At 36.7% G+C, this 15,981-nt stretch overlaps 1 protein-coding gene across 1 annotated transcript in view; it reads left to right on the top strand.

Moving 5' to 3' along the window:
• c5 (complement component 5) overlaps nt 1-15,981 on the top strand; it is a 93,742-nt gene that overhangs the window by 63,081 nt on the left and 14,680 nt on the right. Inside the window, exons 28-37 of the mRNA XM_039764272.1 lie at nt 4,006-4,177; nt 5,368-5,573; nt 5,915-6,067; nt 8,001-8,063; nt 9,230-9,317; nt 9,395-9,473; nt 9,657-9,759; nt 15,217-15,291; nt 15,381-15,486; nt 15,569-15,655. Of these exons, the coding sequence (XP_039620206.1) occupies nt 4,006-4,177; nt 5,368-5,573; nt 5,915-6,067; nt 8,001-8,063; nt 9,230-9,317; nt 9,395-9,473; nt 9,657-9,759; nt 15,217-15,291; nt 15,381-15,486; nt 15,569-15,655 (1,132 nt within the window). The remainder of the gene's footprint in view (nt 1-4,005; nt 4,178-5,367; nt 5,574-5,914; nt 6,068-8,000; nt 8,064-9,229; nt 9,318-9,394; nt 9,474-9,656; nt 9,760-15,216; nt 15,292-15,380; nt 15,487-15,568; nt 15,656-15,981) is intronic.

Raw genomic sequence — 15,981 nt, 5'->3', positions numbered from 1 at the left:
CTTCATCCTCCAGGAACTGCCTGCATACTCTCACCACCTGAGGCCAGGAATTGTCGTGCACTAGGAGCCACTGTACCAGCATAGTGTCTGACAATGGGTCCAAGGATTTCATCCTGATACCTAATGGCAGCCAAGGTGCCTTTGTCAAGCCTGTAGCGGTCTGTGTGACCCTCCATGGATATGCCTCCCCAGACAATCATTAACCCACCACCAAACTGCTCATGCTGAATGATGTTACAGGCAGCATAATGTTCTCCATGGCTTCTCCAGACCCTTTCACTTCTGTCACGTGCTCAGGGTGAACCTGCTCTCATCTGTAAAAACACAGGGCACCAGTGGTGCATCTGCCAATTCTGGTATTCTATGGCGAATGCCAATCGAGCTGCATGCTGCTGGGCAGTGAGCTCAGGGCCCATTAGAGGACATGGGGCCCTTGGGTCACCCTCATGAAATCTTTCTGGTTGTTTGGTTAGAGACATTCACACGAGTGGCCTGCTGGAGGTCATTTTGTAGGGCTCTGGCAGTGCTCATCCTGTTCCTCCTTGCCCAAAGGAGCAGATACTGGTCCTGCTGCTGGGTTATGGACCTTCTATGGCCCTCTCCAGCTCTCCTAGAGTAACTGCTTGTCTCCTAGAATCTTCTCCATGCCCTTGAGACTGTGCAGGAGACACAGCAAACCTTCTGGCAATGACACGTATTGATGTGCCATCCTGGAGAAGTTGGACTACCTGTGCAACATCTGTAGGGTCCAGGTATCGCCTCATGCTACCAGTAGTGACACTGACTGTAGCCAAATGCAAAACTAGTGAAGAAACAGTCAGAAAAGATGAGGAGGGAAAAATGTCAGTGGCCTCCACCTGTTAAACCATTCCTGTTTTGGGGGTCATCTCATTGTTGCCCCTCTAGTGCATCTGTTGTTAATTTCATTAACACCACAGCAGCTGAAACTGAGTAACAACCCCCTCTGCTACTTAACTGACCAGATTAATATCCCATAAGTTTCATTGCCTTTATGCTATACTCTGATTAAAAAGTGTTCCTTTAATTCTTTTCAGCAGTATATATATATATATATATATATATATATATATATATATATATATATATATATATATATATACTAGCAGAATACCCGCATTTTGTAGTAGTAGAAGTAGTGTGTTAAAGAAGTTATGAAGAAGAAAAGGAAAAATTTTAAAAATAATGTAACATGATTGTTAATGTAATTGTTTTGTCATTGATATGAGTGTTGTTCTCATATCTATATACATATATCTATATCTATATATATATCTATATCTATATCTATATATATATATATCTATTTATATATCTATGTATATATATATATATATATATATATATATATATATATATATATATATATATATATATATCAAAATACCCACGCTTGGCAGTGGAGAAGTAAAAAGTAAAAGGAAACATTTTAATTTTAATAATAACGTAACATGATTGACAATGTAGTTGTTTTGTCATTGTCATGAGTGTTGCTGGCATATATTTATATATATACCTGTATATATATATATATATATATATATATATATATATATATATATATATATATATATATATATATACATACATGTGTACATATATACACACACACATATACTATGGGGTGCCAAACAGGCAAATACATTTTTGTGAATTTTGTGAATATATAAAGTCGGGGTCAGAATATATAAAGTCAAAATTTGAATATATAAAGTCAGCGTCGGTATACATAAAGTCAAAACTTTTTTCTGAATATATAAAGTCAGCGCTGGAATATATAAAGTCAAAACTTGAATGTATAAAGTCATCGCTGGAATATATAAAGTGAAAACTTGAATATATAAAGTCAGCGTCAGAATATATAAAGCGCTGACTTTATATATTCCGACGCTGACTTTCTATATTTAAGTTTTGACTTTATATATTCCACACTTGAAACAGCGCGATGAGGGGGGGGGCTCAGTCGCGTGGTTTAGCTGGAGCCTCCGGGCCGCGGCGGGTGGCCTCTGGTATGGCCGCACGTCCCTGTTGGGCCCCGCGAGCTGGCTTCTCCGCCTCTGCGAGTCGGTTCACTGCCAGCTGATGCTCGAGTACCTCCAGAAGGCCATCCATATTGGAGAAAGGATATCTCTGGACCTGCTGGGCGAGATACTCCGGCTTGGCATATAAAAAAGCATCACACACCACCAGCTCAACCACTCGTTGAGCGTCGTTTATGTCTGGTCGTAGCCAGCGGCCGATTTTGCCCCAAAATTCGAAGGCCTGTGCCCTGGGAGGCCCGTTGGGGTCGAACTGCCAATGCCGTCACTCCCTTGCCTGCTGGTCGGAGGTAATGCCGTAGAGCTTGAAGATCTCGGCCTTCAGGAGGGTGTACTGGGCAGACAAAGGCAAAATAGGAGGAGGCGGCGGCTGAGCGAGCTCCGGTTGTACCGTTTCTGCGGCTGGCAGTCGTCTTCGTGCATCTGCGAGCTCCGCCCTCGTAGTTGCGTGTTCCACCTTTAGGGCCTGTAGTTCGGTGGCCAGGGTGTTCAGGACCGCATTCAGGTCTTGTCCTTCAGTCATTTTATTCGGACTGTATCCTGCCGGCTACACCACTGTGAAATAATGACCCAACTCGTATCAGGGTTTGGGGCTTTGATGCCCCGTATACTGTAACGAAAATAAAAAAAACAAAGGTCTTTTTCTCAAAACAAAGAAATTGCATGAGGTAACAAAGACAGATACATATTTACACATTTCTCATATCTAGAAAAAACTTCCCCGTTGAAAATCCAATTAATCTGTTCCGCACCCCCAAAAATATCAACATAAAAATCAATTTTCCTAACAAATAATACTGATAAATAATATATACTGGTGGAACCTCGGTTTGCAAGTAACTTGGTTTCTGAGTGTTTTGCAAGACGAGCTAAATTTTTTAATTAATTTTGACTTGATAAAACGAGCGATGTCTTGCAATACAAGTAGTATGGCTACACTTTGTCTGCTGAGCGTCATGTCATCATAACTGAGCTGATGGTTCTTCTCTCTTGTGCGCGTCTCTCTCTCTCCTTATCTCTCTCGCTCACGCATGCGTCTCTCTCTCTCTCTCTCTCTTTCTCTATCTCGCTCACTCCTTATATCTCTCTCTCTCTCTCTCTTTTTCTCTCCTTTTGAGGGCAATCGTCTCCTATTCTCCATCTGCATGTCTGCGATATTTTTGGATACGCTTATACGTGTGTATTTATTTATATATATATATATTGTAAAAGAGTAGAAGCAAACAGCGTAAAGGTTTGGGGTTTTCCGACCCCGCATATTGTAGACAATCCACAATATTTCCAAAAAGAAAGCAGGTCAAAATATTAACAAAACAGTTCATATGCGTGACGCCCTTCAGAGGCGTCGGCGGCCATTTTATAGGGGAGGGGCCGGAAGTGGAGGAATGCTAGGAAGGAACTGTGAGGGAGGATGGGACTGCTGACGTCAGGAAAGATGGCGGAGGAAGGGCGGAAGTGGACGTACTGCGGGAAGGCTATGATGGCGGAGCGTCTCTTTTCCTGGAAGACAAAGGAGAAAGGTTAGTACCCCGCCACTCCCTGCCGGCGAACGTGTTTCAAAGCGGTTTAAGGTCCATCCGCAGCCTCCTACTCGCGCATGCGTGACAATATGACAATATATATATATATATATTGTAGAGTATATATATATACTCTATATGGGTAATGATATATACAAATATAACATGCAGGTCACATGTACATATACATACCAAATAAATTAGATAATGGACATTAAACTATTATTAAAAAACTGCAACTAAATGTAGAGGATGGTCAGCCCAAGCTGTAAAACAAGGAATTAAAGGGTTTGAATTACTAATAAGCTAACTTTGTAAATCTATGGAATGTATGTAGTACTATTTTATCTATAGATTCATAATAAGTGTATTGCAGAATATAATAAGCTGAAAACACTAATTTATGTTGTATCCTGTATGTTTTTCAGGAATACAGAGATCCGGTCAATAAAGCTAGGGATTACCTTTTCACAAACTTGGGGAAGATCAAGAATGTCTACACTCAGGCAATTGTAACATATGCACTGGCACTGACTGACAAAAGCAGCATTCCAGCTATTACAGCACGTGACGCCTTAAAGAAGAATGCAAAAGTCATAGGTAACCATCAACATGACATCTCTGATCTTGTGTTTTACAACTTTATTCTCATTTCTTTCATTGCAGATGATAAAAGCACATTTAAACCAAGTTTCTGATTATATAATCAATATACTGTAATACCAAAATAAACAATTATTTTGAATACAAATCTGTGTATGGAACAAAAACTTATAACCAAGAAATTATAATTTTCTATATGGCCTTTTATGGCATGTAATGATGAGCATTGTTAAATCTGCTTTTTATGCACTTTTTAATTGCATAGACCAGGATTAGTTTACTACGTCTGTAAAAGTTTCTTTTGAGCGGTGCACATTTCTTATTTCTAACAAGTTCTTTCCTTCCTTGCCGTATTACCTCTTTACTGAATTTACACATCTCCATTCTTTTTTCTGTTCTCTCAAAGTACCTTAACATACAATATAATTTCCTATGTTATTTTTGGCTTCTCAATTGTATACCTTCATTTTATTATTGCCCATATTTTTGTTACTTACTGCAGAATACTTCTGCTTATTCTCTCATTGGACATTAGGAATATGTTGTTTGTACAGTGACCATTTTGTAATCAATGTGTCATTTATCCTTAACTAATTTAAAACTCTGTGCTGTTGTGCTTGGTTAACCAATATTTCTTGATTTATGGAGGAATAAAAAACCTTTCCAGGCTCCCTCAGCTAAATAGTGTTAAATTTCAAGAACCCAACGAGTGATGCAGAATCATATTTAGACTTAACCTGAATCTTGAGTCAAGTGAATAATACTGTGACTCGTTGTAGAAGATCTCATTTTAGTGTTAGGAAGTATTTTGCTGTATGCTTATTGGCAATTATTTGCCATATTTTGAGATAAAATACAAGATCTCCTCCAGTTAGGATGAATACCACCCATTTTTAAAAGGCTAGTCTTTTCCCAAGAATCATTCCAATTATTTACAAAGGCTATCCCTTTATTTGCACACGAGGATGGTATTCAGCAATGTAGGGATTACAAGTCTACTATAACTCACATTCCCTTTCTATATTTAATAATAGAACAGATGAAATTATGTTCTGACATTTTCTTTTGGTCAACAAGATAATATGACCTGTTGGTTTTACATGTACTTGTAATAGTATTTTCATATCACTCTCTCCTTTTTACTTCTATTGCTATTTATTGCAAGAGTTGCTCGATATGTTTTCTAGGCAATCCTACAATACAGAGATACTGGAGGGACTTGGAGACCAATTCTGACACTATTCAGCCTAATAAGGGTACAGCACGCATGGTGGAGATGACCAGTCATGCCCTGTTGACCACCCTACTGTATGGAGACATGCACTACGCCAACCCCATTATGAACTGGCTTACTGAACAACAACGCTACGGAGGTGGCTTTTACTCTACACAGGTAAGATTCATAAATATTGGAGGCCAAGAGGCTATACTGCAATATTCCAAAGTACCCAATGTGGCATAAAAGCCTATGAAAACATCCTGACAAGTGCTTTTTGAATATCATATTTAAATCAGAATGCATTACAATGCCACTCACTGGGACCAGACCCTAGTATAACCATGGATCCTATGAGACACTATTCCTTATATTTACAGTAACACAGCTAATTGCTTTACTAATAAGCTTACATTTTCAATGACCTTGTGATACAAATCCTGTTTATGCACTACTTTCTGTCCCTGCTCAGTTAATTGAATTTGTCAGTGACACACTATTGCCATTTGATTTCTCAGGACACCATTGTTGCTTTGGAGGCCCTGACAGAGTATGCATTACTTGCTAAACGGTCCACCCTGGATATGATTGTCACTGCACTCTACAGGAAAGAGGGGAAAATGCAGGAGTTTGACCTCAGTCAAGAAAAATCATTGGCAAAGCCTGTTGAGGTGAGCAGTACAAAATAAATAACGCGCCTGTGCATTACCCAGAAACAATTAATCCTAAGTGTGAGGTTAATTGGTCATCTGGGTGCTGAAGTAAAGATATTTGTGATTTCCTGGTTGGTAAGAACTGCTCTTGAATAAAACTTCACTTCAGAGTTATTATATTTTTAATTATTTAGCACTTCTATTCACAGTGGCTAAAACTTAAAAGGACATAATTTTGTTAATTAATCAATCAATCAAGCTTTACTTTATACAACAGGTTCGCCAGAGTACTGTTGTTTCCATATCTCTATAATGTGATCATTGGTAGATAAAATATCTTGCTCAGGGTCAGACAACGAGTCAGTAAAGGAGACTGAAGCAACAATTTTGCAGTTTACAGTTGAATGCTATAGCCACTATAGGGCAAAATAAGCTGGGACCTCATGTATAAAACCTTGCTTAGATACTATACTTAATGTTTCTTACACTAAATTTGGCCATGTTCCTGAACAATGTCCTGACTATAAACCATGGAAGAACACATAAAATGAAACTTCAGTGAATGTGAACTTGAGGTACTACTGACTGAAGTGGAGAACCACAAAAACGTTCCTTTTGCTCGTCTCTCCAAAGGAGTCACAAATAAAAGAAAAGAGTGGGAACAATTGACAACAGCTTAGAGGAGAAAGCAATGTGCCATCATGCAGTGATTTGAACACTACCAGTACACAGTGTGAACTGAAGCAGGCTATATGCACAGAACCTTGAAATATTAAGAACATAAAAAAAATTTTTTAAAAAATCATTTTTCCAAGTTTATGCTAATGTTGCATTACATGCAAGACTCTTTATATTCAACATACAACATCCAAACATTGTTGAATTGCCATTGTATTGGGGTCTGTCTCATTTATGCATTCCTCTTTGCCTATCTCAGGTGGAAGAGACAGTCTATTTTTCAAATTGCAATTAACATTAAATATATGCATTAGGCATCATTATCAATGCTGAAGACAGCTTTGTTGAGAAAGCATGTCCATTACTTGTGATATAATAAGTTCAAAAACATGAGAATGTGACTGACATGTCATTTAAATGTGCAATGAAAGAAGATTTTCTCTTCACTTCATTGTCCTTCTGGTTGGAATTCCTAAAATGGCAATATCAAAAAAAAGTCTGTATAGGCTTATGGATGGTTGAAGTCTGACAAAACATTAAGCCAGTTTCCACGTGAAGTTTGTGAGTTTTGCATTAGAAATGGTGTATCCATGTTTCTGAGCATAAGCATGTTTTATCCATGAAGCCCATGTTCATTAGCAGTCCTTAAGCACTCCAAACCAAGGCTGTAAATGAAATTGAGTTTCAATTGAAATAAAATTCTAATTCATGTTTTGGGGTGTGAGAACACCTCAACACATTTCTGGAGGGCCACCCTCTACCTATAAAAGCCCAAGCACAAGGTCAGGCCCTTCAGATCGACATTGCGATTTTGGAAACTTTATTAAGTACTTTGTTTTATATATTTTTATGATTTTGAATTGTATATTTGGCAGTTTGTTTCTGGAATGCCTTTTAGGCAGACCTTTATTGTCTTTTTTGTATGTATTTATTCTTTATAATACATCATTTACATGGTCTCTCTCTCTCTCTCAGTTACTCTTTGGATTTTTGTAAAGGTAAAGGAGTGTTTTGCTTCTGAGCTTTCCCATGTGTGCCTGTGTAGGTGAAAGCCTTATAGAAAGGCAGGGGCAAAACGTTTTTTGAGCAGTACACCTCAAGCCTGGGCCTAGATTTGGGAGGCTTGGGTGGCCATTATGATATTTTTGGGACAATGCTCAAACAATGCTTCATTTACTTTTTAGACCTTTCTGGCACAGCCAGCTGGTTGAAGAAACATGGTGCGGCTCAGGATTGTGTTCATCAACATTCATTTACTGTATTGTCTTTCCAGGTTACCAAGAATGATGATTTGGTAATAACTACTGGGAACAGCCGAGGAGTGTCCGTTGTTAATGTAAGAAGAGACGTCTACCATTGATGCAAGATTATACATATGACCATCCCCATGTGCATTCATGTTCACATTGTAAACAGTCCATACTTGGTCTTTCACATTAAATAATAATAATTATTATTATTAATACATTTTATTTATATAGCACCTTTCCCATACACAATGCACGTTATTTCTTATCAATTGACAGACAATTCTTCCATATATATTCCTCAGTCTTAACTGTTTCCAAGGTTTCATACTTATTCCACCACTGTGTTTACAATTTCTTCAACTTCAGTTTGACATTCCTTTAGCAGTTCACAGACATGCACACATTCTCACTGACTACTTCTCTAGTCCTATAGGATCTTCTGCATGTGGAAATTCTCCAGTAAGTGTTATGTGTGAGTGTTTTCATTTATGAACCCTAAGCCAAAACAGTTGTAAAAAAATGAAAACTGACCCGAAAAACTATTTAGGTAGTAGTTAATTGATTCCAAAAGTAAAGAGAATTAGCTTTAGGAAAGCACAGGGAATGTAGGCAGCAACAAACAGTATTTCCTATTTGTGTATTTTACTGATATCTACGGTACATATTTTAGTCATTTCTTCGAGCTATCAGTGATAGGTAATTACCATATAACACTGCCCCAGAGGTTGTCTGTGACTAGCCTTTATGGATAGACACAGCTAAAAGCTTAGCCACCAGCTTGTCTCATTTTTAGCTGTACTGTCCTCAGCAGTAAATTTTCATATCTTCCTTTTTAGTTTCATTCTCCACATTGGCATTCTATTCCAGTTGGTTAGTTTATCAAGGTATATTTGAACTTTGGAAAAACAAAAATCGTCGATTCCACAAATAAACCCAAATTGTGCACACAGATCATAGTATAATTAATATCACAGGATATGAGAAGGTGCTTAAGATTCATTTCAAAAATCTCTTTAAGGCATAGAAACACTACAGATTTCTTCTGCAATTAAATAAAGAATATCTTGTTTCTTGAAATTAAAATACATTGATTTATCAGAAATGTTGACACTTTCTTAGACCCTGCTCCGTATTGTTTGTGATGCAGATCCATGCTTATGCTCACTGCGTCTTTGTCTCAGTGAATTCTATCTAATTTGGTCCTTCGCCGGTTCATTTACTTACTAAACTTTTCTCCTTTACTTCTCAACAGATTAGGACTATGTATTACCAGATGAATGATGCCCAGTCTTCTTGTTTCTTTGACCTTAAAATTGGAATTTCAATCAATAGACATGCAGGTAAGAGCCTTGGGTGTCAGTGTCTTTCAGAGGCAACGAGTTATCCCAGGCTGATACGTGTTGTTTTATGGTTTCAGAAGCAAGAAGGCGCAGACGTGACTTGGATGACATCTCCATAGGAATTACACCTTCTTATACACTTGAGGCCTGTGCAAAGTATGTCAGTTTCAAGACACTTAGGTTTTAGTCCATATCTGTTTTAAAGACTGCACCAATCTGCACTGTTTCCTTCTGCTTGCTAAGTTGAGGGTGTTTTCAGTTTTAGTTTTGGTGCTGAGAGAAACAATGGAGTGAATTTTACAGTGCAGTCCTTTCTATTAATGTTTCAAATATTCACAGGTATAAACCCCATAAAAATGAGATCTTCACTGAATCATCTCACACTGTGATGGAAATTTCACTTTTAACTGGTATGGAACCAGTGGAAGAGGACTTAGAAACAGTAAGGATGAAATAATCAATCATTCCTTATTATAGTAAAGCTTATAGTTGCATGGCAGGATTGAAACAGAACATAAACTTTCAGAAAGCATTTCTTACATTTGTTGTACAAACAGGCATAATTTTTCTTCATAATTATAACTTTTAATTTTGGTTTAATTAAGTAAACATGGTCTAAATACTTGAACATGATTTTCTTCTTACCACAAAATTAAACAAAACTGTAGTATGTGGATGGATAAAATAAAACATTTTATATAGTTTATGGAAAAGATTTAAATGAACAACTTGTTTCAATTCTGCTAAGGGATCCTGATTAGAGAAATATAAATGGAAAAAGAGCTAAGTGCTCACAGTTACTGAATTTTTAGATGCAGATGGAAATAATATCTACAGTAGTATGAAATCTATTATAAAGGGAGTTTGCATTACTATCACAGTGTGGTACAGAGATTTTTCAGGAAATTGTGATGCAGATTCTTCAGCTATATTGGGTCATATTTGTGATTTCAGTTCAACTGCTGTTAATCATTCAGCACATGAAAAGCATGTTGCCCTACTCTTATTAAATGCTTAAATTGCAGTGTTTCTGGTCCAGAATGCTCTTCATGTATTGTATGTCTTTTACAGAATGATTATGTATTTGTATTGATTATTCTTTTAATCTTTGCAAAACATTAGAATGTTAGAACATTTAAATAGTTTTGAAGAGAACACATCATTCAGTCCAACAAAGCTTGTCAATACGATTCAATTAATATGTCAAAATAATATAAAGACATGTTTTGTAGATCTCCAAAGTCCTACCATCTTACCTTTTGAAAGATATATGCAAAATCTACCCTTAACAAGTTTCCATCGGTCCTTCGATGTTCTTGCTTAATAATTCATTACAGTAAAAACTGGAATCCACTAATTCCCTTCATAATTTTGTGTGCCTTAACCACATCCCCTCTTAATCTCCATTTCAAGGAGTTAAACCTTGCAGCCCTGGAGTCACTTCAGTCTTCTTGTTCTCTCTTTAGCACTATGACTTTTTAGGTTCATTCACATAAAATCCAAATCCACCTGCTGTCATTGTCTCATCTGGATGTCTGTTCATATGAAGTGACTCGTCTTCATTTTGACAGATTTTTATTTTTGAAAATTTGGTACTAACACTTCTTCAAGGAAATTATTTGGGAAAGTTTAGATTTTGATGAGTTATCTCAAATTTGCTGTACAAATTTTTTAAGTTTCAAAAATTTCCATTTATAGGGCATTTGGCAAATGTTCAAAATTGCTCATCTTAAAACAGACATTTTTTGACATCATTAGCTAAAACATTTACTATTTCAAATTAACCTTGAAAGAGGTTACTTCATCTTATATATTTTCCTCTTTTACATGTTCTTTAGCTGTTCCTGATGGCAAAACAAATCCATTAAAGTTTCCTCAGAGTCATGCGCACTGCTGTGAAGTTGCCATCACGTCAAGGTGCTTACATGTGCACAGGCAGATTTCAGCAAAGATTTTATGTCTCCTTTGGTGCAAAGTTCACAGTTTTTTTAAGAAATTCAAAGTCATACATTTTCCACAACCAAAAAGTAATCAGTTGATGCAGTTTTTACATGAGTTGAGTCAGATGCATCTTTCTATGAGAGCTATTGCAGCCATCACAAGCTCATTTGAGCTTAGTTTTTAATTATATAATATTGTAAAATGCTATTAAAAGCTTGTATTTTATGCACTCTACAAAACAAGTAATTACATTCTATTATTACTCTTATTTTTGTATGTGACTAATTGTTACAAAAATATTTAATAAACAAAAAAATGATATTGGTTTTAGTGAAGTACAATAAATAAATTCAAATGTAAAAAGCTGGAGACAATAAAACAGAAAAGCCAGAGAAACACAACATCTTTGGAGAATGAGATATTTCTCAGCTGCTTAGGAGGATTTGGAAGACTCCAAGGTCGAGCTCAAACTGTTTTAATCTTGGGGCAGCGCCATTTTCCCAATTATCATTTGCTATCATTATCTTTTTCTGTTTTTTCTTCAACTTTATCATCATTCATACAATTTATGAGAAATGAGCGGTGTTGGGCTTCACTGGGCTTTGTGAGCACTGTGTGTTTATAATGGCTTTGCAGTTGTTAGATACTGGATGAATGTTTCACTGTTGTTGTTATGTTTGTATTTGTGGTATTGGCCAGTTTTAATAGATTTCACTGGGTATTAAAATTGGTGAAGTGTAGCAGCTGGCTTTGTTTATTTGGTCAGGATGTGCATGTTATGTCTTTAGTACAAAAGCCAAAAATATTTTTAAATAGGCCTCAGGAGAAAGAAATGAAAGACTGTAACCAACAAATCAGCCCAATCCTTTGATAAAGCCTAAATGCAAACCAAAATGTTTTGTTGGGAAGACTAAAATTCTGTATTTTGGAGTCAGATTGAGCAGAAAGAAAAATACACACCACACAAAAACAATATCTTTCCAATCTAATGTAATGACCATTTATACTGATGCACGATTGACAAAGCATGCTGCATGCTCCTGGTGAGTAACCATAGTAAAGGAAGCTGCAAGTTCAAAAAAATGGTGATGCCCTGCAGAAAACAAAACGAACAATGAAAATAAACAAGTGTCTTCAAATCCTTTTCAGATTCAGTATATAGCAAAACCCTTAAATCAACAAAGAAATTCAAAAAACAGTGCATAATACTCCATAAAGAAATGTAAAAATAAAAAAAAAACAATTCATAAGTGTACTTTTACACAATCGCATCTTTCATGGCTAAGGATGGATGCTCTTATCAGGTTTTTTTAGGGCCAATGCTGATCACTGATTTCATGTTACAGATTTGCTAGCTTAACCAGACACAGACAAGCCTAATGTTTCTATACCTGTTCACTATTTATTAATAAAATTAAATTCTGTAGTTTTATTGTTCAGTAACCATAAAATATTAAAATTAATAAAATTCCCTTAAAATGTATCTTTTTTTTAACTAAGAAGGTGTACTGAAAATATTTATTTGTAATGCATATGGCATAAAAGATGATAAAATGCTTCTCATATTTACAGACTGTGATATTGTTTAATTTCTTCTATGATGTACTTATCTAAAAGAAAAATAATAAAAGAAAGTAGATCTCTTAATCAATATATCAGAAAAGGAGAGGAAAGTAGCAATGCAGAGAATTCACTCGTTCTCCATATGCGCAAAGCATACAATTATTCAACTCAAAATTAAATATCGAGCACATCTGTCTCACCTAAAACTCTCCAAAATGTTTCCAGGGCAAATCAGGTCCCAGACTCACTGGGTCACATGTTCTGGGCCTGCACCAAACTAACATCATTTTGGACCAAAATTTTTAAGTGCCTTTCAGACAGCCTTGGTGTCACAATCTCTCCTAACCCATTAACAGCTGTGTTTGGGGTTCTTCCAGATGGGTTTAAAGTGGAGAAGGACAAACAAACTGTGATTGCATTCACTACACTTTTGGCACGCAGACTTATTTTGCTAAACTGGAAGAATCCTAACTCTCCTCTTTTAAGTCAGTGGGAATGTTTTATACTATTTGAAATTGGAAAAAATCATATTCTCAGTTAGAGGATCTGTACAGATTTTTTTCAAAACATGGCAGGATCTAATCAGTAATATTTTAGAATAAGCTCTTAAAGCACAGAGGAAGCAGTTATCTCTGCATTTATTTTCTCTTCTCCATTCATCTCTATTGGCCTATCAAACTCATCAATTCAGGTATGTTTACAAGCCTTAAGTTTTACCCTGTTGGCCATGCTCTCTCTCTCTCTCAGGGGTGGGGGTCGACATGTTCTCAATCCTACTTTTTGTAAAAATTGATTGATTTGTATGGAATGATTACAATAAAATTAATAAAAAAAAGTAGGTTTCGCTATGTGTCTTACAAAACATTATATTCTCACACATAGATTCAATTAAATGATATTGGCAGTTAAACATTGCTTAAATGTAAATATACATGAATTTTTTTTCCAATATAGCTTTTTGTGCTGTTATATGTTTATACTATATTTATACAGTTTCATTATTTTTTAATAGTGTACAAGCTAGATATTCCTAAATGGTGAAGTATAATTATAAATATGGGTTATAATTTTAATTAGACAATACTTGTTTCTTACCGGGCGGCACGGTGGCGCAGTGGGTAGCACTGCTGCCTCGCAGTTAGGAGACCCGGGTTCGCTTCCCAGGTCCTCCCTGTGTGGAGTTTGCATGTTCTCCCCGTGTCTGCGTGGGTTTCCTCCCACAGTCCAAAGACATGCAGGTTAGGTGGATTGGCGATTCTAAATTGGCCCTAGTGTGTGTTTGTGTGTGTCCTGCGGTGGGTTGGCACCCTGCCCAGGATTGGTTCCTGCCTTGTGCCCTGTGTTGGCTGGGATTGGCTCCAGCAGACCCCCATGACCCTGTATTCGGATTCAGTGGGTTGGAAAATGGATGGATGGATGTTTCTTACCAAAACTTTTACTGCATGACACACACAAATAAATAAATAAATAATAAACCCAGTGCAAACCTAAAAAAAAGATGTTTTTCAAGAAGATACAAAACCGAAATGCCTAACATGTTTACAAGTATAATAGACATATTTAGCTGTTAAGCTATCAAGCCTGTCATTTAGTGGCCATTTCTAAATCTTCTTTATCTTTTATTTTTCTAGTTGAAAATGTAGGCTGCTTAACACAAGTTCGCTCACCATCCAAACTCAGACAAGCAACATTCGTTTCAATTAAAGGATAAAATAAAAAGGTCTAAATTCATTATAGCAGCTTATTTTGCCATTTTTCTGTTTGCACAGAATGACTCCTCCAGTTCCTTTTTCCCAGTTTATTACTCAATTTTCTTTAATGTAAATCTTCTCTCTCTTTAGTCAAGTCTGCCTTGCTGCTCTCTTTTTACAGGATGTTTGCTGCAAAAAAAGACATGAGCTTGCTCAACTACCCTAATATGTTCTCCAAATAAATGAGTATTACAACAAAATTACTATAAAGCTTAGAAAAGAAGATGCTAAATAAAAAACATTTTTTTATGATCAGCCAATTTACAGATCTCCAGTCAAGTCTTTTGTAGTGAAAATCAGTTAATTTAGATCAATGGCCGATTGAACCAAGGACCATCTTTAAAGGTGGTATTTTTGGTCCTGCATTCTTGCGGATTATAGTCCAACTCACAAGCCACTTCTTCTGCTACAATTCTGTCCCATTAGGCAGAAGTGGCAGTAGAACATCAGAATTACTGCTCCATTAAATGCCATACTACAGGTCCAGAAAAAGTCTTTAATACTTCTTAGACAAAATATCAGAAAGATAATTGACTTCATTGCATGCATATGGAGTCTTGTGTGCCCTTGCATCATTGAAGCCTCATAGGAACTCTGTTATTGAGCAGACAGGCTTCCATTCACATTATGCCTTTTTTTCACAGCTAGCAACTGGACTGGACCAGCTGATCTCGGACTACACAGTGAATGACAATCGTGTTATTGTTCAGGTGGAATCAGTGAGTACAGTGTCTTTGGCCATCTTATATTATTAGCAAATGCATGAACAGTTGATCTTGTTGCCTAAACTGTATTATTTTTCCCTCAGATCCCATCAGACCGCCATTTGTGTGTAGGGTTTAGACTTCGTGAAATCTTCAAGTCTTCACTGCGGAGCTCAGCTCAGTTTAAAGTATATGAGTATCATGAACCAGGTACTCTGCAGCTGATCCCATGCCACTCTTCAAATGTAAGAATGAACAAACTGTGCCAATCAATTTATCTCTTTATTTTCAGATCGCCAGTGCTCCATGCTGTATAAATATACTGGAGACCAAAGTTTAACTAGAGTCTGTCAGGGCGAGGAGTGCAAGTGCATGGAGGGTAAGTTTAGTTGATGTCCATTTGTCTTATCAAGAATCATCCTCCACTTCTTGATCTGAATCATAAAACGGAGGTGCTTATAGTGGGTCCATCAGCTAAAGCCCAAATTGGTCTTGGACTTCTCGGCTCTTTCTCTGTCTTTTGCAAACCTCAAGTCCGCAATCTTGGTGTTATCTTTGACAGTAACCTCTCTTTTGAGAAACAAGTAAATTCTGTAGTCAAGAGTTGCTTTTTCCAGCTTCATCTATTAGGGAAGATCAAGCCTTTTTTATCTTCTAGGGATCTTGAGAAAGCTACTCATGCTTTTATTTTTTCCCACCTTGATT

This window comes from Polypterus senegalus, chromosome 9, assembly GCF_016835505.1.
Source record: "Polypterus senegalus isolate Bchr_013 chromosome 9, ASM1683550v1, whole genome shotgun sequence".
NCBI classification, from domain to species: domain Eukaryota; kingdom Metazoa; phylum Chordata; class Cladistia; order Polypteriformes; family Polypteridae; genus Polypterus; species Polypterus senegalus.
The sequence above is the reverse complement of the archived record's forward strand: the minus strand, read 5'-3'. Positions and strand labels throughout refer to the sequence as shown.